Source organism: Oryza sativa, chromosome 7 (genome assembly GCF_034140825.1).
Source record: "Oryza sativa Japonica Group chromosome 7, ASM3414082v1".
Lineage (NCBI taxonomy): Eukaryota > Viridiplantae > Streptophyta > Magnoliopsida > Poales > Poaceae > Oryza > Oryza sativa.
The window spans coordinates 1,566,201-1,591,763 of NC_089041.1; the positions used below are offsets into that span (position 1 = coordinate 1,566,201).

The 25,563-nt window shown below is 40.1% G+C and overlaps 2 protein-coding genes across 2 annotated transcripts; one reads left to right on the forward strand and one right to left on the reverse strand.

The window, feature by feature from the left end:
- The first annotated feature begins 10,971 nt into the window (after positions 1-10,971).
- Positions 10,972-17,095, forward strand: LOC4342320 (homeobox protein knotted-1-like 12). Its single transcript, NM_001402992.1, has 5 exons — positions 10,972-11,500; positions 11,610-11,720; positions 11,870-12,026; positions 16,123-16,376; positions 16,519-17,095. The coding sequence occupies exons 1-5, from the start codon at positions 11,162-11,164 to the stop codon at positions 16,723-16,725; spliced, it is 1,068 nt and encodes a 355-aa protein (NP_001389921.1). The 5' UTR covers positions 10,972-11,161; the 3' UTR covers positions 16,726-17,095.
- A 2,879-nt stretch (positions 17,096-19,974) lies between these two features.
- LOC4342321 (L-type lectin-domain containing receptor kinase SIT2-like) lies at positions 19,975-22,400 on the reverse strand. The gene has a single exon (XM_015790628.3). The coding sequence runs from the start codon at positions 22,249-22,251 to the stop codon at positions 20,230-20,232; it is 2,022 nt and encodes a 673-aa protein (XP_015646114.1). The 5' UTR covers positions 22,252-22,400; the 3' UTR covers positions 19,975-20,229.
- Between the last annotated feature and the right edge of the window lie 3,163 nt (positions 22,401-25,563).

Consider the following 25,563-nt stretch of genomic DNA (forward strand, 5'->3'; position numbering starts at 1 on the left):
CCATTTTAAGTATACTTGTGAGTTTCCGTGTCTAACATTGATCGTCTGTTTTATTTGATTTTTTTTAATGATTAGTATTTTTATTACTATTACTCCCTCTGTCTTAAAATATAAGCATTTTTGGATTATGACAAAATCTCCAAAATACTACTTTGACCAACAATATCTATAAAAGTAAGACATTTTGAATAAAAAAAGCTGCATATTATTATAGTTTGTGTGATGATAAATCTAGTAACATTAATTTTACGTGTTTGATATTTTTTTTATTATTTTACTATTAATAGTCAAAATTAAAAATGTTTGACTTATCACTATGCTAAAAATGCTTATATTTTGGGACGGGGGGAGAGTAGATGATAAAACATGATTAGTATTTTATGCATGACTTATTTTTTTATTTTTTTCATAATTTTTTTAAAAAGACGGATGGTCAAACCTTGGACATAGAAATCCACAATCACACTTAAAATGGGACGGATGAAGTATCAATAGTATCTAAAGATGTATTATCAAAGTAATTTGCATGCGTGTACGTGTTCCTATGGATTAGAAAAAAAAAGCTACAAGAATAGCTATAGCTATTTGGATAGAGCATAGAAAAAACGCAAGAATAACACAAAATTATATATATATATTTTTTCAAGAGGTTGAAGCCCGTGTTAGAATTCCTCTAAAATTCGTGTGTTTTGGGCTAATCCAAAGGATATTTTTTTATAACTATTGCTACGATACAAATGATCACATAGAAAATTTTTCAGTTGGGTTAAATTCCTTTAAAAATTCTTTGTTCCAAAGTAGCCTAGCTGAGATTTGAATATATTCGGTCCATATATGGGTTCAACAGCTAGGCGAGAAGCGAAGCAGTGCCACGTGCACGCATGCACGGGCAACGTGGTCTTGTTATATATTTTTGGAGCAAAACTCGATCGATCGAACTGACTGACCAGTTGTGTCTGAAGACCACCAATGCCGGCTGATTCAGAGATGAAGGCAAAAGTTTTTCTTCGAACTTCTAACTTTCCTATCATATCTAAACTTTTCTATACACGTTTGTATTTAGTTCACATTAAAATTAGAAGTTTTGTTAAAATTGAAACGATGTAACGGAAGAGTTGGAAGTTTATATGGGTAGGAAAGTTTTGATGTGATGAAAAAGCTGGAAGTTTGAAGAAAAACTTTGAAACTAAACACGGTCCACGTAAACTTCTAACTTTTTCATCATATCGTTTCAATTTCAACCAAAATTTTAATTTTAGTGTGAACTAGACACACCTGAAGTATATGTATACTCTACTTGGGGTATCGATCGAGATTCCCTAGTAGCTTTGCATTGGTGTTAACTTGTCCAGCCTTTTTGGCGACTGCTCAACTTTACGACTCCAGAGATCAAAGTACGTTTTACGTCGTCGACGACGAGTGGTCGCCATCGCCCATCGATCCATCGTGTTTGTGATCGATGTGTGTGGTCATCGACCGAATCCGATCGATCGATCGATCCAGCTCGAAATGGAACGCATGCAATTGCCGTCGTCGATCAGTCCCCCGTGAGCGATTATATATGCATCTTCTTTCACTTCTTCTTCCTGTCTTTCACAGCTCCAGGATAAACTACTGTACACTACTGGTAAGTATATATGAGCCAAGATTCCATCTGTATATATATATGCACTGACAACTCATGCATACCTAGCTACATGGTGCTCCTGTACAACTCTTACTCTCGTGTCTTAAGATTTTTTTCTTTTTCGAGTTTCGATACTTACCCAAAGTTATTAAAGCGACGATCGATTTTTATACCGGCGTCACGTACTGCCGGTTCTTGTGTGAAACTGAAGTGAATCTGCGGTGATAGAGTACCATATTGCTGGTTAATTAGCTCTGAACTGGCAAAACAGTTATATCTAAAACCGTCCAACACGATGTGAACCAATTTTGATTTTTTTTAAACTAGTACCTCTATCCTAGAATGTAGAAACCTATTACTAGATATGACATATCGTGGTACTATAAATTTAAATAAAAACTTATACAGATTTATAGTAGTAGAATACGTCTTATCCCATAATAGAAATATATTGTTATATCATGGGAAGGACAGAGTACCAATTTAGATACTACAGTACTCACTCATTGGTGGCTCTAAGTTGTGAACCGGTATTGGTTGCCGGTCCTTTACCTGCAGTGATCTCTGGTCATTGTATGGAGAGGCAGTGGTGAAATTGCTGCAAAATTCATGATGCATTGATTTGCATGCCATCTTAATTATCACAGCTGCAATCTGTTGGGCGAAAATGAGATACTCCTACACAGTACATGACACAGTGTGCAATGCAAAATGAAGGGCCACCCTTTTGGATGAAGCTAGCTCGTGTGGTGTACAGTACACTGCCACCTTTCCATTCTGATCGGACAGGACGTGCAGCAAAAACACAGACATGCAAATGCACATAGGAGTATTCATATGTAGTACTACCATTAGTTTTTCTTTTTATCTATATTTAATGCTCCATATATATGTCTAAATATTCGATGTGATGTTTTTAGGAAAAGTTTTTAGGGAACTAAACAGACCCTTGTACATACAGACGTAATCTCCCTGTCATAAAATATAAGAGATTTTAGACAGATGAAACACTTCCTAGTACTACAAATCTATGAACATATTCCCTGTTGAGATTCATAGTACTAGTCCATTTAAAATCTCTTATACCCGTCAAAAAATACTCAACCTAGCAGGGGATACACCTCTTAGAATAATGAATCTGGACAAAGAAAAAGAGGAGTCACATCCCCTTCTAAGTCGAGAAGTCTATAAAAAAACTCAACCTACTACTTCGATATGATATATTCTAGGACATCGAATATCGACAGGCTCCTGTCCAGATTTATTGTACTAGATTATGTCCTATCAAAATATAGCTGGGTTGAGTTTTTTTTATGTAGGGTGTACGCTCTTCTAGTTTTTCACCCTCAACAATTAGTAGAAACCTGCTGGATCCCGAGGATGGAAGAAGCCTAATTAAGGATCTTTTAGTTGCTGAAATCATTTGTCCATGTCTCGTGCATTCTAATTTTACACCAACATCTATGGTCAAATTAAGGTTATCGATCACTCCCCTGCGTAAATGCATTTTCACAAGCGGTTTTCTAATAAGTCAATATTTGAGTGTTAATTAATTAATTACTGGAATTTTTTGGTGGATTTGAGACGTATATGTTGCTGCTAAATTGAAGCCAACATTTTAGTAGGGTTATTTGCACTAGTATTTGATTCAAGGCCAACTTATATAACAGACTACAACTTGGTATCAAGTTTTTACTACTAAGTACTCCGAAATTTTCCTAATTAACTACCATTATTTTTTATAAGTTTCTTTCTGTTTTTTTTTCCTAAAACAGTGTCATCATGGTGATGATCAGCTCTACACGTGAGGTGAGGTTCTCTCTGAGGCACTGTTGTGCACTGTACTATAGCTAGCTTGTGCTTTTATGATCTTATATTCTTATTGGTTTTCTGATCATGTCGTTATTTATGACAGATTTCCACTTGTCCTTTTTAGAAAACCTTGTGTTTTTTTCTTTCACAGGGTAGGAATACACTGTAGCAGTACCCAGCGGACTGATGAAATGCTGTCTACGTAGTACACATACCAGTCTATCAAGAATTCTTGGTGTTCAATCATTGTCCTGCATTTTGTAGCAACTCTGGTTTATGAATCTGTAGTAAAAAAAATTACATATGAATTAGATTATTTTTCAAAAATACTATTATATTTTGAACTTATTACTTTGTAGGAGGCGTAATAGATTGACTTGATAAGATAAAAAATGGGTAAGGAATGCACAAGATATGTGGACCATGAAAGGTGGAGAGGTGGGGTTAGCTGCACGAATGGGGTGGAGCTAACAAACGGAGCAATGAATGGGGTTAGCTAGTTATGATCTAGAATTCCAGATGCCTTACGGTACATTATAATACTGAAGAGTTACTTTGAAACTGGTAAAAATAAAGTCTGTTGTGGTAATTCAATACCACGAAACCGTGCCTAAAATCCAAATCAATAAATGCAAAATGCAGCAAATATATCCAATTGTTCACCTCAAGTCCCACCTATAGTTTTGCTATGGCAAAGTATCTCAATATCCTAGAGTAAGGTTCGGAGCACTAGCTCTTCTATATATTTACGAGTAGGTTAGAAAATTTATCGTCTCTCAATTCACGACTACTACTTCATTCAATTAGCTGGAATATATAGTCCTCCCTTGTATTATGTCGCGTACTTAATTTTTTTTCTGAGAATAAATAGTGTCGAAATGCCTTAATATTTTCAGTCGGGACGAGAGGCCAGCTAAATTTTATTCGTAAAAAATGAAGGAAATTAAACGTATCACACTGATAAACCCTAGTATATCTGTTCCATAGAGGGTACATTGCGCTATGGGTAGAGCAGAGAGATGCTGGAGACAAAGAAAACAAGCTGTCAGGTATACATGTGAAATAATTTATACCACATCGTATTTGGCTTTGAAATGTATATATATGATTAGACGCAAACGCGGAGTACACTCATGCATGCATTGACCAGACAAAGATTCAAAGCTTTTGCAGCGCTTCTTTGCAAAAAAAAAGTGAAACCAGTGGAAATTGGCTCATCGTACATATATACGGGGACCAATATGTCTTGCATTTTTCATACCGTACTTTGAAGAGGGTGAATTAAGATATTTTTTTTAGACACTACAAATTTCATTAGCTAATAAAATATATCTGGCCTCTGCATTAATTTGGGATGTACACAGCCGACAAAGGCCCCGTTTGAGATAGCTAAAATTAATGGATTATTTACTTTTTTAGCTATTTGACGGTATAAATAAATGAATTAACCAGTACAAAGTTGAAAAGCTGCTTTAGAAAAGTTATCCAAGAAAATTATATATATTTTTTTTCACAAATTGTATCGTTTAAGAGCTTGGGAAGATTGCAAACGAATATCCAAAATCCAGGATAATAAAAGAAGTATTGTGCCAAAATAAAATTGTGGGATGAGAAAAGTGTGTTTTTCCTTTCTTACAATTGGCTGGCATTACCTTGATTCCTTATACCCTCTACAAGGCCCATGAAGCATTTGTAATTAATTAATGTTTAGAGGAATGCATGTGCGGCTGCACAATTTTAGAAGGACCATGCTGAATTAATTAAAGTCACATTGTCCTTATTTGCAAATAATTTTAAACTCCTGTAGTTAATCATGTTACAATATTTTGTACTATGTTTGTCATAGTAACGACGTTTGCACTGCACGTTGTACTGTGCTTTTTAATTTTTAGGAGATAGAAGTGGAGCTATCGTTTAAGTTGGTTTAATTAATATTCCTATTTCCTTCCAACCAACAAGATAAATTTTAATCAATTCGAAGTGGACGTGTACCCATAACGAAAACGTACAATGCACATGATAAAAGGAAAAGAGCCTTGAACAATCGAGATTGTCCTAATGCATTGCATTTTCTGTTCCTCCTTGATTTATTTACGATTGCGTCCAGTCAGGGTTAATTAAGGCCCACCACTAGACTAATTAATTTAGCAACGTGCATATGTAATTAATCTAGTTTTTATATACTTACTAGGGTATTAAAAAATGTACAGATATTTAGGCTGTCGAATTACAATTGGCCAAGGTGTGACAGGTCGGCTAGGCTAGCTGGATTTTTCTTATTAAAATGCATTGAACCGTAGGTTACAGTGGATTGATTCTTATCCTCTTATATATATATTGTCCCTTGCTATATATGTATGGGAAATGTGTCATTGTTAGCATATATATATATATATATATATATATATATATATATATATATATATATATATATATATATATATATATATATATATATATATATATATATATATATATATATATATATATATATATATATATATATATATATATATATATATATATATATATATATATATATATATATATGAGTACTTAGCTAGGTTAATTAATAAAATGGTTAATGGTTGGCAGTACTAGCTAGCAATGACAGGTTATAAGTTATATTAATCGTATGTAAATTGCTGGGTTGCAATCAAACCACAAGTTTCTGGAGGGAATAAGCTGAACCTTGCCGACTTACGGAGTACCATGCATGAAAAGGAATTATATATATAATCATACCGATTGAATCAAGCTCTTGCAAGTGGATTTGCACAGGAGTTTCTTAGTACGGCCGGTTAATTAATTGTAGACTAAATACAATCTCTGCCTCTGTTGATTTCGATCTGTGGATATATGCACAGGAGTTCTTGGTACGGTCAGTTAATTAATGGCGATTTCAAATTACCATTATAACAGTAGTCTTAAATTTATACGGTGCCTGGCCACGAGTTTCAATATTCAAGCTATATATGTCTCCCTTGAAATGCAGAAATTTTGTAAAAAAAAATATTTCACAGGGATTAGTTAGCTAATTTCTAAACAGGTTATCCAACAAATTTTTGGTGATTTCTAAACAGGTGATCCAACAATTGTTCAAACCGATCATGACTTGCAGCGGAAGTGCGTGCTAACAACTGAAATACTCTAGGTAGATAGAGAAATTATATTTTGAAACAAATCTTAAATGTAAGAAAATTTTATATTTTGGACTGAAGGGGTATTGTTTTCTTTAATTTCCTTAGTTGCCAATCTAAATATTGAACATAATCAAACAGATAAATGAGAAAAAGTTTAATTTTCAGCTCTCTGATTTTCCTTAGTTTTCTGATTTTTTTATCAGGAAAACACACTCAGAAAGCTACCTAGTACATGATGAGACGAATCTTGAGGAGGTAATGTTCTATCCTATACTAGATAGCTATATTTTAGGACGGAGGGAGTAGTAGTTTTTTTTCCTCATAATTTCAAAAGAGTAGTACCGAAAAATAATAATTTCCATCTTGTGAAGTGGGCTCAAACTTGCAATGTGGTTTGCCGACAGAGGTATCGTGAGGCAGGTACGGTCCAACAAGAAAAATATTATAGTCAAAACTGTCTTTTCCATCGTTTTTTTTACTCCATCCTGTCAATTTACGGCTCCATTTCAGAGTCGATCATAACGGATGAGATCGAAATGACAACTTTGAGGAAGCAACATATTTTAATCCAGAGTGTAAAGGCTAACGATGGATCAAACTCAATTGTTTATTGCAGTAGAAAGGAAAATGCATGGCTAACATTCTTTCACAAAGGACCACAACCTTTTAAAATGATCTCGTACGTACTGGAAGTACTACTGCTAACAACATTAGTTGATGACAGTACTAATCTCATGTAATTAAGAGTTTTCCGACTTGACCTCGATCAGTTGGTCAATTATGTTAATGAAAAATAGGACGCCTATTAGTCTATTAATTTAGCTTGATTAAGGGGGTATTTGGAAGAGAGGGGCTAACATAAGTCCTTCAGAGGACTTATGTCCCCCTAATTCTTACACTCATCAGTGGATATGATATGAGTGAAACAAAAGGGAAGTTTGATTTTCTAAACCCTATCGTCTCTGTCCATTCACTAGCTAGACCAGCAGAAGCAGCTGGTGAGTGACCAAACACTTCACATCCTATCATAGCTCCCTACCCTAAACTTGACCTCTCAATCGCCGGTCAATCAGTGTATTTCTTCAGCTGAAGATGGTGTTTGAATTTTCCTGAAAATAAAGATGAAGATAAAAATTAAGTGTTTTACGTAAAATAAGATGATAATAACGTGTGATTAATTGAGTTTTAATTATTACAAACTTGAAAAATGGATTAATCTTATAGTCTATAACAACTTTCATATAGAAAGTTTTCGCACGAAACGCACCGTTTAGTAGTTTGAAAAGCGTACCACTTTTATCCAAAAATTTATCTAGTTTTTATTAGAGAGAAAAAAAAAGGGCCTAATTCTCATCAGCATTGTCTATTGGTGCAGACGTAGGAGTATTTAATTTTCACTCCATTTTTATCCATTGTCCACGACTCTTGTTGGGAGAAAAGCAAGAGAGAATCGGAGAGAAAAGTTGCACAGTACAGTAAAGGAGTGTTCCTTTTTGCTTACTCCTACCGGACTATCACGGGCAACGATATGATTTTTACAAATACTTTAATACAACATAGTACTATATGGCCATATTATAGTTTAATGTTTCTGACCTTTATTACCATTTTCCAATCGATATTGATATATTTTCGTCAATACAACAAAAGATAATATCTTGTTTTTCTACTACTCTAATGTGAACTCATGAACTCTTAAGTATACAATTTTTATGTTCAATGCACTAATCATCCCAATCTCATATTACTAATTATATATAAATATGTACCTTGCATTAGTAGTTGCTTAGTATACATCAATATTTAGAAAGTGCTTCTATAGAAGTTAAAATGCCTTTACTGTGAGGCAATTTTTGAAATGCTAAATAATACCTCTACAATATGAAATTAACAAAATATGCTAGACATACCTCTAAAGCGTCTTTAGGTAAAAGTATTCTAGGTGATTTTGCAAGTGCCTCTAAAATTCCAGAAATTCATATAACAGAGCACAAATTCTGCAACTTCCACATAAGAGATCGAGCACAAAAATTTCACATCACATTGCAGAGCACGAGGTGAGGATGGATTCATGCTCCTGAGAGAGGGTGGATGGCCGGCGCTAGATCTGCTCCAAGTGTCGCTGCCGCCCCCTTACCCATGCCGCTCCCGAGGCCCAGCAGCAGCGGATCCACTCTCCAGAAGCTCGTTGGCCCTGCCGCCCCTTCCCTTGCGCCGTTGACGCTGAGAGCCGCGTTTGTCTCCTTCCCCGCGCTGCTTCCGAGGCCCGGCACTAGCGGATCCGCCCTCCCAAGGCCTGCCCGCGCCGGATTCCCTCCTCGGTGCCCCCTCTCCCATGCCTCTACTGCCGCCCCCTTCCCCACGCAGCCACCCTTTCCCTCATCATTGCCATTGCCCAGCTCGACCCGCTTTGGCCAGCCAGATCCACTAGCAGGGAGGTTGGGTCGCCAGATCCGGAAGCCCTCTCTTATGCGAGGCGGTACTGGGCGGCGGTGGAGAGAGAAGGGACGCCGGAGGGAGGAGGGAGAAGGGTGGGAGAGAGGTGTAGAGAGAAGGGAGGCGGAAGGACCGAGGGAAGAGGGAGAGAGCCGAAGGGAGTTTGGTGGGTGTTGGATTTTAATTGCGTCAAAATTTATTTTGCAGTGGCGTCCTTTACCTACCGTTAGCGAAAACCCGATTTTTGCTGGTGGACACTTAAGAGGTATGCCTTGAAAATATTGGGTTTTATGGCGGATCTCATGTATGTCCGTTCGACGGTTTGTGACATAGAATTCTCCATTATATTTTTACAGGTGTTTGTTTTATTAGTCTATCAGAAAAAATAAAAGGACTACACTGTGAAAAATCTTTTTTATAGCAATGGGTCCCCCGCTCACGACCTCACTGAACTAGCACAACTTTTTTAATTTAATTATTTACATCCTACATACATCATGTAATTACATCTATTTATTGCATTACAATTACATTACATCATAGGTTTGTAGAGTTTTTTTTAACGTTAGATACTCCTGTATAGTACTCCTTTTTATTTTACTTTCGTATTTACGAGTTCTTAATACTACAGTCACGTATAAAGAGGAGAGAGAGGGTTGTGAGAACGTTTTACGTTCCCAAGAATCTATCTTTTCATCTTCACCCGGGCGGTGGTGAAAAAGAGGAGGGCAGCCAGTGAGAACAACAGAAAAAAACAGTGAGACGACAGATATATGGACCAGAACGGGAAGAGAGAACACAACAAACACCGAACTCAACCAGGCATTTGCTGCTGCTGCTGCTGCTGCATGTGTGAAACTGAAAGGAGTAAAACCCATGGTGAAAGCAAGGACAATAAATGACAATAAATTTGTCCTCTATTCCCTCCTTAAATGACAAGAGCAACATAAAAAATCAAAATTTCAGGATACTTCGGGTGTGTCTAGTTCACGTTAAAATTGAAAGTTTAGTTAAAATTAGAACGATGTGATGGAAAAGTTAGAAGTTTATGTGTGTATGAAAATTTTGATGTGATGAAAAAGATAAAAGTTTTTAGAAAAAGTTTGGAACTAAACAAGGCCGAATCTTCATCTTCAAACTTTAATTCCTCCTTTTTTATTATTTTTTTAAAATTATTAAATGATATATATATTCTAAAAAATTCTATAAAGATGTTATTTAAAAATTCAAATAAATATTTTTTTAAAATTTATAATTATTAATACTTTATTAATTATGTGCTAATGAGTTTTCTCGTTTCACGTGTATTGAAAATCTCTCTCCGGACTTCCGGGAAAAATTCAGCATAGCTAGGAATCCCAACATAAACGTTCAGATTTACAAGTAGAAGTTATAGTTTATTACGAGACATAGTAGATCAAGGATCCATGGACAGATATATATAATCACCCATGCATATCAACAGTAATGAAACTTTTTTACACAACAATCAACAGTAATCTAATGGACTGGTACCAGTATAATCCTACTACTAGTAGTAGCATAGCTCAATGAGTTCTTAATTAGTAATCAGATGGTCAATACACACCCAAACTATATAGTTTAGCTGCAAACTTCAGTCTTTTTCCATCACATCAACCTGTCATACACACACAACTTTTCAGTCGCATCATCTCCAATTTCAACCAAAATTCAAACTTTGGATCCAACTAAAAACAGCCTTAGTAGCTGGGATCAGCAGTTATCAGATTTGCAAGCTGGGAGTAATTAAGTAGAGTACGTGTACACAGTAGAAGTAGGGTATGATCCATATGATATTCCCTCCCTTCCTTCCCAGCTTGCAAATCTCTCGTCTTCTCGTCTCGTCTTTGGCTGTGATTTGACGCGAGAAAAAGGATAGCCACCCGCCATCGCCCACACGCTCGCGCACATACGCTACACCTCCCCTTCGCCGTAGTATACACCTCCACCTTTCCCTTCCATTAATACCTCCACCCCCCACTCCTCTCCCCCATCTCCCCTCCCTCTCGCCATTGGAGCTAGACAGCTCGAGCTCCAGGAGGAAGAAGAGAGAGAGCCTAGCTGCTAGGGTTTCCATCGGATTTGGTTTTTTATTTTCTTTTTGTTTCTTGTGTGTGTTTTGATGGATCAGAGCTTTGGGAATCTTGGAGGAGGAGGAGGAGCAGGGGGGAGCGGCAAGGCGGCGGCGTCGTCGTTCCTGCAGCTGCCGCTGTCCACGGCGGCGGCGGCCACCGCGTACTACGGCACGCCGCTCGCCTTGCACCAGGCGGCGGCCGCGGCTGGCCCGTCGCAGTACCACGGTCACGGTCACCCCCACCACGGCGGCGGCCACCACCACAGCAAGCACGGCGGCGCCGGTGGTGGGGAGATCTCGGCGGCGGAGGCCGAGTCCATCAAGGCCAAGATCATGGCGCACCCCCAGTACTCCGCCCTCCTCGCAGCCTACCTCGACTGCCAGAAAGTATATACGCTCGATTAATTCTTCTCCGATTTTGTTGAACAAAATACTCCGTAGTAATTATCTATCGATCATATATATCACTGCAATTTTGATCCATCCATCCATCCAGGTCGGAGCGCCGCCGGAGGTGCTGGAGAGGCTGACCGCCACGGCGGCAAAGCTGGACGCCCGCCCTCCCGGCCGCCACGACGCGCGCGACCCGGAGCTCGACCAGTTCATGGTTCGTTCGTCCCCCCCCAACTCCGGCGACCAGTTCATATATCGTTCATGATATATTGACCCGTCCGTACGACGTTGAATCGATCAATCACCGATGTTGGTTGCATTGATCGGGTTGATTAATCGGAATCGAATCAATCTTCGACGCAGGAGGCGTACTGCAACATGCTGGCCAAGTACAGGGAGGAGCTGACGCGGCCGATCGACGAGGCCATGGAGTTCCTCAAGAGGGTGGAGTCGCAGCTCGACACCATCGCCGGCGGCGCCCATGGCGGCGGCGCCGGCTCGGCGCGCCTCCTCCTCGCCGGTAAATCAACCAATCATCCATCCCCCTCCTCCTGCTCTCGCCTGCGGTTTTACTTCTATTTACACACATGCTCCTTCTGCTTCTTCTCTTCTGCTGCTGCTGCTGCTGCTGATGATGATGATCTCGTCGTCGGCGGCGATGGCGGCGGCGGCGGCGGCGGAGGCTTACCGCATTAGGAAATAGTTTGATCCGGATAATGGAGGTGGTTGCTTTGGATGATTGCCATTGTTAGTATAGCTACCCATCCAAAGCCCTGTGGATTAGTAATTTATTTATTGGGGTTAGTAACAAGACGCCTTTGCAGCAGCATGCACTAACAAAAGTAATTAAACTAACAATTAGTAGCGGTCTAGTCGAGTGATTAATCTAATCATGTTGGCAACCAGGGCACTGTGAGCAACCATGTCTCAAGCTTCTCCTCCTCTCGTTTCAGCAGCTTCACCTCCATTGTTTATTGCATCCATCCATCCATCCATGGCAGCAGCTAGCACAGCCTAGTTGCAAAACACAACACATGCTAGCCTTTCAACTCAACCATTTCTTTTTTCCCCTCTTTCTTTTGGCCATGAATTGTCTCTTCTCTCTTTCTTTTCTTACTGCTCTACTAGATGACAAGTGACTAGAAGCCTTGTCTTTAGGGTTCCAAGGCATGCAGGGCAGAGGAGAGAATCAGCCTGTCTATAGACTAATAGCTAGATTGATGGAGATTCTGAATGGTGATTAAGCCCAGTAAACAATGGTTTGAGGAAGAGTATTATAACTACATAGAGATGTATGGCAGTACAAGCTTGGTTAATCATCTCTCTGGTTGCTGCTGATTGGATAGCATGCATGCATCTACCCCGGATCAGTAGTATTATTCTTTTCTTGCTCTAGTGGAAGTAGAGCCATATGCATTGGAAATTGTTGTCATGGGGCTAGCTAGGTACCCAATGTTGCAGCAGCACTGTACGAACCGTCTTTCTTCTTCGCACGTAGCACTGCAGCTGTTCTTGTAATGGTTTTGGGATGCAGCACAGATTCATCTGGGCGTTCGTGTTTTCCGGGGGGTTGTACTGTCGATTGCTGCAGGGCAGGATAATCAATTAATATGATAGAGATCTGATGAACTGTTGATAGACTACTGTTGAATGCTTTTTATTTTCTGTGCATATATATATGTATAGAAGTATTGGAGAAGAGTGTCTGATTGGTAGATCAAACTAGGTCAGTTGCATTTGATTCATGATGGAAATTAAGACAGTTGTTGGAGCTTGCCAGCTGCTACTAGTAGTTTTCCTTTTTTTTTCTTGTGAAAGATTCAATTTGATTAAGCAGAGATGCAACTTTATTAGGCAATATTAGTGGAAGTCCCTTAAATGAAAAGTTACAGAACCATATATTATCAAAGGTTTTTATGAACAATATACAAATTTATTCTATGATCATTTTTTATATTACTAAATCTATGTTCGTCAGATATTGGGAAAGATTCACCCGGCACTTATGCTGCAAATGTGAACTCTTCTCTATTATCTAAAACAAATGGGAGAGATTACTAGTTTCTTATCTCTGTGATGCTCAAAACCTCACATGGTGATTCTGTATTCTCTCTATATAAGCCTAGCGCATCTATGCTGAATTTTCACAAATAAATCTCAACTATTGAAATTAGGCCACTTCAAAAGATCTTTTGTCAATGAGTTTGCTATATGTTGGTTTACTTCTATGATTGCTTTTTTGATAATGTATTTCATCTCATCCTCGCGCATGCATGCCCGGTTATTTATTGCCAGTTATGTGTTCCATTTGAGATTTAAAGAACCAGCTAATATATTATTATTGTTTTTCTTGTTTGTTATGGTATGACAACTGTCCTAGCAAATCCACATCCACACATCGATCTATATATCTTAACCAATCAGCAAGGCTCTATTTGTTTGTATAGATCAGCATGTTGTTTATATCGCATCATTGGTATTAAATTGTAACAGTTGCCTACTATACTGGTGAAACTTCTGCCTTTAAAACAAATGACACTAGCTTATACATTAAACAAATATGATTGTGCAAATGCATTTACTAATTTTTTTTATCTAATAAACTGTGCTTGTCACTTGTCAGTGTTTAACAAACTGTCCATTTTTCAGTCATTCATAAGTGTCAGTTTCCGCACCATTAGTTTTAGTATTATGGTTTCCTACTCTTGCCATGTATGCTTAATTAGATTCACTTTGCTGAAACTTGGAAAATTACCATTAATGTGTCCAAATCCATGGACTGGTTTTGATTTTATAATTTTATCAAAACTGTTTGAGAAATGTATTTTTCAAATGAATTATCATGTTTACTCATTCCACAAGTTAATTAACGTGTTTCTCCTCAAAATAAGCTAATGCGTTTTCTATAGGCGCCACAAATAAAAAGCAAAGGGTTCATTCACAAAATTTTGAAGGTTTTTTTTAGCAAATACCAAGTGCCATGTTATTAAAAGATTAAAATCTTGTCACTGTTAATGCATTAGTACATCAGGAATAATTCTTTTTCTGCGTAGAAGCACAAGGGCAACATTGGTGTATTTGTCATGCCATTTCCTTTTTTCATGTTATTTGTACCTCATCTTAAAAAAAAGGAGAAAGTATTACATAGGGGACTAATAGCTTATGTGAAAGACCACCGACTGGTTTATAATTAAACACTGGCTCATTTCTTTGAAGCTTTTTTTTTAAGGATCTGGTTTTCCCTCTAGTAGTTCTGAGCTGATGAAAAGTTTCTATAGCGGGTTACTGAGAGAATTACAGTCATTGTGCTACCATGAGAATAAATACAATAACAGAGTAACAACCATGAGAATATGTTCAAGAACTAATGGATTCTAAAATTTGAAAGGCGCTTAAAATGTTTTCTTGACACTATTCATGATGAGAATTAAACGGTTAATCAAGTAAGACATGGGACGATAACAACTACTACCTAATCCTGTAAATCTACAGAATCTCCATGCTTTTCAGTTGCTTTTTATGCACCCACAATATAGTTTTCAGTTGCATGTTATCATTGGAGGATGTAGAATACTCATGCATGCACAATTTTTTATAATATGGGGCCACATATATTATCTTTTATTTTCTTGTATCACATCCTGGGTCAGATCAACAACTGTCACTGTACAGTTTCCTATGTATAGATCAATTATTTTGATTGCCCATCTGAAATTAAGTTATGGTCATATGTATCTTTATTTATTTTGAAGTTGATCTCCGAATTATTCAATTACATAGGCCCAAGACAACGCTTTATGTGTGATATTTTTGTTTCTGGTTGTATGGTAGTAATTTTTGTTTTTTTGCTTTTATTTTATCCATTTCTTTGTTATATGCTATATTCTGTAGGACGCATGGTCAGCATGTGACCATTCTGTTTAGAGCAGAGAAATGCTCTGTCAATTCTTTATTTCTTTCCACTAAATGATTCTTTATCTACTGCCATAATATGTATTCCTTTGACCATTGGACCAAGTTTTTTAGGCCAAAGACCTAGCTTTTATATAAAGCAAAAGAACATAGGTGATAAGAGATAGGACCAAGTTTCAGTCAGTATCATTTTTTTCGTCGAAGCCTGGGACTCTACGTATACCTAGTTCAGTGGTTTCTACTATTTGGTTTATCAAACACTGTTTTAAAACCATAATCTGCACACCACAATCTGGTCAATATATCTTTCAACTGGCTGATTTGGCACAAATCAAACCTGACAAATTAATAAACCTAAAGCAGTGCTAGTTTTATCCTTGTATTGAATATCCTTGTCTTTTCACTTGCATAGTTTTTTTTACCGTTTTTTATAGTGTTTTCTTCTACGAAATCAGTAGGGCAGGATCCTTCTTGAAATCCATACTCTTTACTGTAGCTACTCTACCAGTAGTCAAATACACAGTGTCACCCTATTCTTGCATTCCAAAATGGATAGAGTTGTTTACCCACAGCTATGGGCCTTTCTGCGTCTGTTCCATTGCTGACCAACATGGTCTAGACTGAAGCTCATTCCAACAATACAATAGAAATCTGATGAACAAAATGTAGTATGATCTCTTACATTAACCACCTTTTGTCTGCAGATGGTAAATCTGAATGTGTTGGTTCTTCTGAGGATGACATGGACCCAAGTGGCCGCGAAAACGAGCCGCCTGAGATCGACCCGCGCGCTGAGGATAAGGAGCTCAAGTTTCAGCTTCTGAAGAAGTACAGTGGCTACTTGAGCAGCCTAAGGCAAGAATTTTCCAAGAAAAAGAAGAAAGGAAAGCTGCCTAAGGAGGCCAGGCAGAAGCTGCTTCACTGGTGGGAGCTGCACTACAAGTGGCCTTACCCCTCAGTAAGATTACACATACAAAATTACCTGATAATATATAGTAATTGCCACAATTACCTAATGCATACATAGTTCTACAAACATCTTAGTTCAGATCAGATGCATCATCACATTGTTACTAACTTTGCACCAATGGGATGAGTAGGAGACGGAGAAGATTGCGCTTGCGGAATCGACAGGACTAGATCAGAAGCAGATCAACAACTGGTTCATCAACCAGAGGAAACGGCACTGGAAGCCATCGGAGGACATGCCGTTCGTCATGATGGAAGGTTTTCACCCACAGAATGCTGCTGCATTGTACATGGATGGCCCGTTCATGGCAGATGGAATGTACCGCCTCGGTTCGTGAACCTCGATCTCGATCATCGGCGTGTTTGATGAGAGATCCAATGCCAAGATAAATTGATCATGGAATGTATTCAGCATGCGTTGCAATGCATGGACATTGTTATGGAATTTTTGGTTTATTTACCTTTCACCGTGGATTGACAAGGTCTCGATCATGTTAGTGTTGATGGCTTATAGTTCTCCAGTAATGTTGTTGTTTTTCCTTTCGATGGCTTGTAAAAGTTTAGGTGTATCGGAATTTCGATCAACTTGCTCGTACGCTGGTAATTAATTTGGTGATGGTCTATATGTTGTATGGTTGTGCGTTTCAGATTGGTGTTCAAAGTTGCCTATCTGAAACAATTATATATATTTATATTGCTTCTCATTTTAGACGGATGGTTCGAATTAAAATCGAAATTACTTGTGAAATTGCTGGACCTGGATGTTCTACTTCCTAGAGCTGTGAATTTTATAGTTTCTGGATTTGGTAATCAGGCATGCTTGGTGAAGCATTTAGAAATTATGTATACATTTCCAGATGATAATTAAGAAAAAAAATTGTTCCTCTTTACCATTAATTATTATATGCCGTGCAATTTATCACGTATGCAAGTTAGTTACAACGGTTTTGTACTGCATTGGATGCAAAATAAAATGATTGAAGCCATTATTTTATTTCTGACTCAATCTGATTATTGTTCATGCATGATCAGGTAGCTTGGATAGATGGAGTTGGTACATGACTGACAAACTACCCTATTTGCCTCCCCTATATATGGAACATCAGCTTAGTTCAGTCTTAATGATTTTCTCGAGAGACAAATTAATTCAGCTGTCTAGCCAAAAATGTTATAGCTAGAAACTAATCAAGTTCAAGAGTGCTTGAGCTAACCTTTGTATAAACAGAAAAAAAAAGGATTCTTTTATATTTCAATCGCTAGTTCCAACGTGTTAGCTCCAAAATCAGTTTTTCCCAATAGTACACCTCCTAAATTTTAGGCATGCATTCAGGCATCATTCCTGTTCTCCAACAGCGTCCCCTATGCATGATATGTGCTATAGTAATTTCCCAAATAATCATCAAGTTCTATGTATTCTGGTTGAATCAATCATCAGATATCTGTCCAAAAATGCCAGATTTGTCGTCATTTTGTGGTAAGCAGCAGCACTGGCACTTACTCTTCAGACTTCAGTGTTCAGTCAGATTGCACAAATCACTCAACAGTAGTAGGATCATGGTGACCATGTACAAGATTCCCTATGAGCAGTTTTCATTATCATATATCAGAGCCGCATGCACCAGGAATGTTTGCATCTGGAACAGCTATCCTTGACCTCTTGCAATATAATTGTGCCATCTACTGCTATCTCACACACAGCCTCACAGAGCCACATACTACAAAGTACTAATATGCATGCAGTGATCATCCATCAGCTGCATTATTGCAGTGTTCGAATCATATATTCCACTGTTTGCATCAGTGATGACCTAACCAACTCGTCAGTCATCATCGCTTTCAGTGCTGAAATAACTAGCATGTTGGTTGCAGCTTGTTCATCTTTATGAACTGTACTAGTACTTCTACTGCTACTATTAAAGTGTACTCCTACATTTGGTTAACACTGTTTCACCTGAAAACAGTAGTGATAGTATCCTGTGACAGTAACACAGAAGCATCTCATCTGTTGTTCATTTCAGAGGAAACTAGTACTACTACTACTAGTAGTAGAAGAGAAACACTGACAGGCATGTTGCAACTTTCCTTGGATCAAGAGAGGTTTGATGCCAAAGTACACAGGAAAATGTTACTAGTAACATTCCAATTACATGATGTAACTAAAAGAAGATTGTTCTTGATTCCCTTTCACTGCTTGAAAGGCTACTCTGTTCCCCCCAACAACTGATGGCTGGATGAACTGCATCAGACAACAGTTACATCCTATCAAGAAAACTACTGTCAGTTGGAGGCATAGTGTTGTCATGCGAAGAAATTAACCATTTCATTCGATTTGTGATTAATTTAGTCGCCGCTGGTTTCCTTAACACACACATCACTAGACACTGACTCTGACCAAGTTGCATCCATCTGCGTGCGACCTGCAACCTGCAAACATGAAACATCATGCTACATATTCATCGAGACAGTAATGCTCAAAAATGGAGAGACGAGTTGAAGGATCAGTCGCATCGAACCAACAGAAATACACACACAAATTAATATCTGTACACATAAATTTCAGGGACTGGAGCTGTCAAAGTTCATCTGCCATCGGTTGTGGCTACAGGGCAATGCCGACTGAAAACTAATTTAGGGCCTTTTTAATTCGGCGAACGAATATTTTTGACGTGTTCACATCGGATATACGGAGACATATTTAAAGTATTGAACGTGGACTAATAACAAAATAAATTACAGATTCCGCCTGAAAACTACGAAATGAATTTATTAAGCCTAATTAATCCGTTATTAGCAAATGTTTACGGTAGCATCACATTATCAAATCATGGCGCAATTAGGATTAAAAGATTCGTCTCGCAATTTACATGCAATCCGTGTAATTATTTTTTTATCTATATTTAATACTCCATGGTGAAAAATTTTTTTGTTTAGAAACTAAACAGGGCCTTATTTTTTTCTTTCTTTCCATTAATTGCTCCCACAATCTGAGCACGAATATTTTCGTTATATTATGTCATGTCAATCACACAACTTGATTCATATCAACAGTGCTTGCACTGCTTATGAACAGTGCTGACAGTGACATGGAAACAGTACCGTGGGATCATTTGTGGAGATCTCACGGTGTTCTTTTTAGATTATGCCTCATATATTATGCGCCTATTATGTGATTCGTGTCACCCTTTCAAAAAAGTACGATCTCTCTGAAAACTCACTAGGACATCAGTATTGCTCAGATAATTTATTTTAAGCTATTTTTCAGATTTATAATATATAAAATCTGCCAATCACCCGTAAAAAAAAAGTCATTGATCTAAGCCAGAACTAATAAGCAGCAGGCAGCACTCTACTGGTTCCTGAATTTATCTGCTTTTCATAAACTGTAATAATCTGAAAGAATTAACCAACACAGTTTACATCACTGAAACACTGCATCTTGTCACTGAAGGTATTCATCCTCGTGTCCTTATGGGCCGTAATGTTATTGCCATGCCTTGGCCCTTGTGGCTTGCTCATGGGCCACATAATCAGGGACCATTTGGGCTGGCGAAATAGGCTCAAAATGGGCCAAGATATGTTAATTTCTTTGGGCTGATCTCATCAGGCCCAATTCAATTTCAGCCTATGTTAGGTGGTGCCAATCCAATAACATTGGTATGATTAGAATGCTCAATCAACAAGAATCTGTCTCAACTATTTCTACTTGTAAATGGAAACATATAATCACAGCCGAGGAAAACTAGAGTTGATTTCAATTTGATTGTAACTAATAACATAGCATCCATTTTGCAATAGTTAAAAAAAATCAAACCTGCCAATTACAGCATGAATTTGCAATAACATCAAACACTAGCAGTGTCATCGTCTACCTCGGGTGAGGTTTCAATGCTCACCACCGACGACAAAGACAGACATGGCAAGACATACGAGTCGAAGCCTTGGCCCTGCATGAGAGCCACCATGTTGAACTTCAGCTCCGACGGTGCCAACTCTGGCAGCGGCGCGTCGCCGTCGAGGTATCTCTGGACTTGACTCATGGTAGGCCTTTCCATGGCGATTGGGTGAGAACACAATAGACCTAGCTTCAGCACTAGACATGCCTCATCAACATTGTAGTTGCCCTGCAATCTTTTGTCTACTGTCTCAGGCAGTAATCCTTTCTGCCAGTGCTCAAGGACCCAATCAACCAGCATTGGGGGTTGATTATCTTGTTGATTGTTGTTGAGTGGCCTTTGTCCACAAGTGACTTCGAGAAGGAATACGCCAAAGGCAAATATGTCTGTGGCAGGAGATGCCTTGCCTGTGAACACTAGCTCTGGGGCTAGGTACCCCATTGTGCCTACCAGGTGCGTAGTTTGTGGGTCGGTTCCGTGGTCATATAATCTTGAGAGGCCAAAGTCACCTAATCGTGCATTCATATCTTTATCAAGAAGCACGTTGCTTGCCTTGATATCTCGGTGGATTACAATCTTCCCCCATTTCTCATGGAGGTAGAGTAGTCCTGACGTGACACCTTTGACAATGTTAAATCTCTGTGCCCAATCCAATGTTGGCTCGGTCAAATCACAATACAAATAGTTGTCAAGGCTACCGTTTGACATATAGTCATAGACCAGAAGGAGTTCACCTTTCCTCCTACAATAACCGAGCAACTGCACAAGGTTTCGGTGTCGAAGTTGACCGATACTGACAATCTCAGCAACAAACTCCTTCATACCTTGGCTCGACTCATGCGAAACACACTTCACGGCAACCACTCGTTTAGACACCGGAAGCACTCCCTTATACACCTTCCCAAATCCTCCGACACCAAGTAAGTTCTTATCCTTAAATCCTTCAGTGGCATCATACAGAACCTTGTATGAGAAACGATGCGGACCAAACTCAACCTCCCAATCTTCTTGAATCTCTGTGTACTTGAGTCGCCTCCGTACACAGAGAACAAGGAGAACACCAACAAGGAAAATCAATACAGCGGTTGCCACCGGTGATATGATTACCAAGATCCTAGAAGAATGGGACTTCTTGCTGCCAAGATTTGGCAGCTTGGGCAACCTGGAGATATCAATAGCTTGAGCAGGGCCATTCATCCTAAAGCTCCATCCAAGAACACAGTGTTTTGTGTTGACTACACCTCCAGTTGCAGCTGAGAAACCGATGTAGGCTGAATCTGCAACCACCGTTGAGAGGTCGTAGGTGACAGACAGTAGAGGTCTCTTGGGCTTGGCCAATCTGGCAGGAGCCAAGGTGACACTAATCTTCTTGGCATCACCATCATAATCAAACCAAACTTGCATTGCCTCATGGATGACAAGAGTAAGGTTCCTGAAGATGCCACTCCTGTCTTCATAGAAACCAGCATAGTGTGCATCCAAGGACTTCATGCTGTTGACATTGATCCCTACATGGTTGTCATCCATGTCTTGGAACTCCTTGTTTTGGAAGGTGTCGAGCTCGACGGCGAACAAATCGTTGCTTCTATTGCCATTGTTTTGGTTGTTGAGGAGGCCCAAATATTGTGCAGGCAATGATGCATCAGAGAAGTTCTTGCTTGGTGCTATGAAGAAGGCCATGCCATCGTTGCTCCGATTGGCATATTTTTGGAGGATGCTGAACGCAAATGAAACCGAGAAAGATTGTACCATGTCGTTTGGCGACTTGCGAAAGCGCAACGGAGTTGGGTAGAACGCATGGCCTTCGATATTATTCGCGCCATTGGTGAGCTCAAGGAGCCCATCTTCGGTGATGGTGGCGGCACCATCAAGGACGAGGTTGCTGCCGGTGAAGCCGGAGAAGACAAACTGGTGCTCACTAGAAGTGACAAAGGATACAAGGCAAAGGAAGAGAAGAAAGGTGTATTTCATGGCAGGTGATGGAATGGGCTGTGAATTGAATTGCAGCAAATCAACAATGAACAATTAGAACTGCAGGGCAGCAATGTCTAGTTAGCTATTGTAATAGTTAGTGCAGAGAAAGTGACATTGTGAGCTACTGTATATAGTTTTGAGTTTTCTCCAGCATGCATTACAGACTTGAATTATTGAAACTTCCTCTCCCAAAAAGGTCAAAGTATAGTCTGGTAGCATCTAGCTTGGTCAAATTATATTTCGTGCACCTAACGAACATAATTAATTGCCACACGAAACTTCGTAGGAAAATTCCTTGTATGAAACATGTTGACGCCATGTTTGTACACATTCAAACTGGTTTACAGACATGTATATTAATACGTTCGTATTTTTTTTTGGAAGTAACTTGTTTTTATTTCTTCTGTACCTAGCAGCTTGTCGGCAACAAATCTTCAATGCTTTATATGAGAGATTTTATGGTCCTCTTAAGTACCATGGCTATAGGTACTAAAATTATACACTAAAATTTTAATACCTCGAGATCGATAACCTAGTTTCTGTAGGTATCAAGTTTTGTATAAAATAATATGATACCTTTCGGTATTTTTTTAAGGATGTTATAATTACCCATATAATATAGTTATATGAAAGATTTTTAATGAAAAATATGCTAATATCATTCTTACATATCAAATCTTAATATAGGTCTATATTTTGGTAATGTAAGATTTCAATATTTCACTACGTATATCTAAAAGGAAAAGTACTAATTACCCCCCCTCCTGACTATCGCAGTCGACCAAATTACCCTCCCTAAACCCAAAAACCAGACATAGTTAACCCTAGACTTTTAATACCGGACAAATTACCCCCATCGACCCAATCCAGAACAGTTTTATCCTACGTGGTATTCCAATCACCATTTTGTTTATAAAAAAAATGTGGGACCCACATGTCATACTCCTCTTCCTCTCTCTCTTCTCTCTCTCACTCTCTCTCTCTCACGGGTTGGCGGTAGGCGGTGGGCGGCGCTGCGGGACGCGGAGGCGGCGGGTGACAAGGCACCAGCGGCGGCACGGGAGGCGGCGGCGACGGCGGGTGATGCGGGACGCAGAGGCGACAACGGCGGTCACGACGAGTAGCCGCCCCCTCGACGCGGGGACGGACGGAGGCGGAGGCGGCACACACGGTGCCGCGGAGACCCTCCTGCGCCGGAGGGAGTTCGCCGAAGTTCTCTCCTGCTCCCTCACGAAGTTCGCCGCTCCCTCCTCTGTGTCCCGCCCCCATCACCGCTGCCTCCGCGTGAGAGAGAGGAAGAGTGAGTGAGTGAGAGAGAGAATGTGTGATCGATAGAGCAAGAGGAGTATGACATGTAGGTCTCACATTAAAGGAAAAAGTACGAATTACCCCCCCGAACTATCGCGGTCGTCCGAATTACCCTCCTGAACCACAAAACCGGACATTCTTCACCCCCAACTATACAAATCAGACGAATTACCCCCCTCGAACCAATTCAGAGCGGTTTTGAACAACGTGGCAATCCGGTCAGCGTTTTTTTAATTAAAAAATTGTGGGACCCGCATGCCATCCTCTTCTCTTCTTCCTCTCTCTCTCTATTCTCTCTCTCTCTCTCTCGCTTTTTCTCTCTCGCGGCTCACGGGGACGGCGCGGGAGCGGCGAGGACGGCGACGGCGGAGGTAGCGGCGGCGGCGGCGAGGCGAGGCGGCGGCCGAGGCAGCGAGCGCGGGGAGGCGAGCGGCGGGGCTGGGCGGCGGAGGAGGCGAGCGGCGGCGGGAGCTCGCGCTGCTCGCGGAGGAGGCGAGGCGGCGGCGAGGCGAGGCGGCTGGCGAGCCTGGTCGAGCTGCACCCCCTCCGTGGCGGACCCACCGGCTGCGACGCCGACCGCCGCGCCTCTCCCCTCCCCATCTTTCGTGGGCCGCCGCCTCGCCTCGCCGCCGCCGCACCCTGCCGCTGCTCGCCTCTTCCGCCGCCGCCGCCTCGCCTCCTCCGCGAGCAGCGCGAGCTCCCGCCGCCGCTCGCCTCCCCGTGCTCGCTGCCTCCCCCGCCGCCTCTGCCTCCGCCGCCGCCTCGCCTCGCCGCCGCCGCCGCCTCGCACTCTCCGCCGCCGCTGCCTCCGTCGTCGCCGTCGTCGCCGTCCCCGCGCCATCCACCGCGAGAGAGAAAAGCGAGAGAGAGAGAGGGGAAGAAGAGAAGAGTATGGCATGCGGGTCCCACATTTTTTTAATTAAAAAACGCTGACTGGATTGCCACGTGTGCGCCACGTTGGATAAAACCGCTCTAAATTGATTCGAGGGGGGTAATTCGTCCGGTTTACATAGTTGGGGGTGAAAAATGTCCAGTTTTGTGGTTCAGGGGATAATTCGGACGACCGCGATAGTTCGGGGGGGTAATTCGTACTTTTTCCAAAATAAAATGCTAACTGAACTGTCACGTGTACGCCACGTAGGACAAAACCAACGATGTCTGGTTTTCAGGTTTATAGGGGTAATTCGGTCGACCGCGATAGTTCGGGGGGGTTATTCGTACTTTTTCCTATCTAAAATGACATCTATTGATTTATAAACGACCAGGTAATGTCCAGACATTTTTCATAGATCCAAGACATATGGGAGGATATATATGCTCCTTGTAGACTTTCACAGGCGCCAGACAGATCGACAGGTGACAGCCTAGAGTCGTTGGAAGGAACTTGATTGCTTCAAGCAATTGTTAGCATTATTATTTCTCCATGACCAGATTCCACATTAATTATCTAGTGGTTAAGTACAAACTAGTCCTCTTTTTGCCCAATTAAATAGCTAGTTTACCTACCAAAAGTTCAAAAATTAAGTGCCGGACGGTGCATATATTATATCAAGCTGAGTTATACTAACCCATTTTTTCTTAAAAGTTACACTTTGGGGGTTAAATTTAAGTTAACCCTTTTGACGAAATGCGTGAGGACGAGTGTAAAAAGGTGATATATATATGCATGATTAGCTGCCCAAGCAATGCAACGTGGGGAGTACTTTAGCCGTACATTGAGATGATTTTGGGTCTTTAAGTCGTAAGGGTTTTTTTTTTATAAGATCGCCTACAAGAGTCAAGAGTGCACTAAAAAAAGTGCTAATATCTTTTGGCCCTTTTGGCCAGCAAAGCAAGGCTTATAATATACAGTACCTATGTGTAAATCATGTTAAATTAACAATCTTGTACAGTATTAAAGAATGAGGTGTATATTACACTTAGTTTCACCGAAATGGCCAGATGGATAAAAGACCACTACTTTTCTTTAAACAAAATAGGGAGTATCTAAAAAAACAGTGC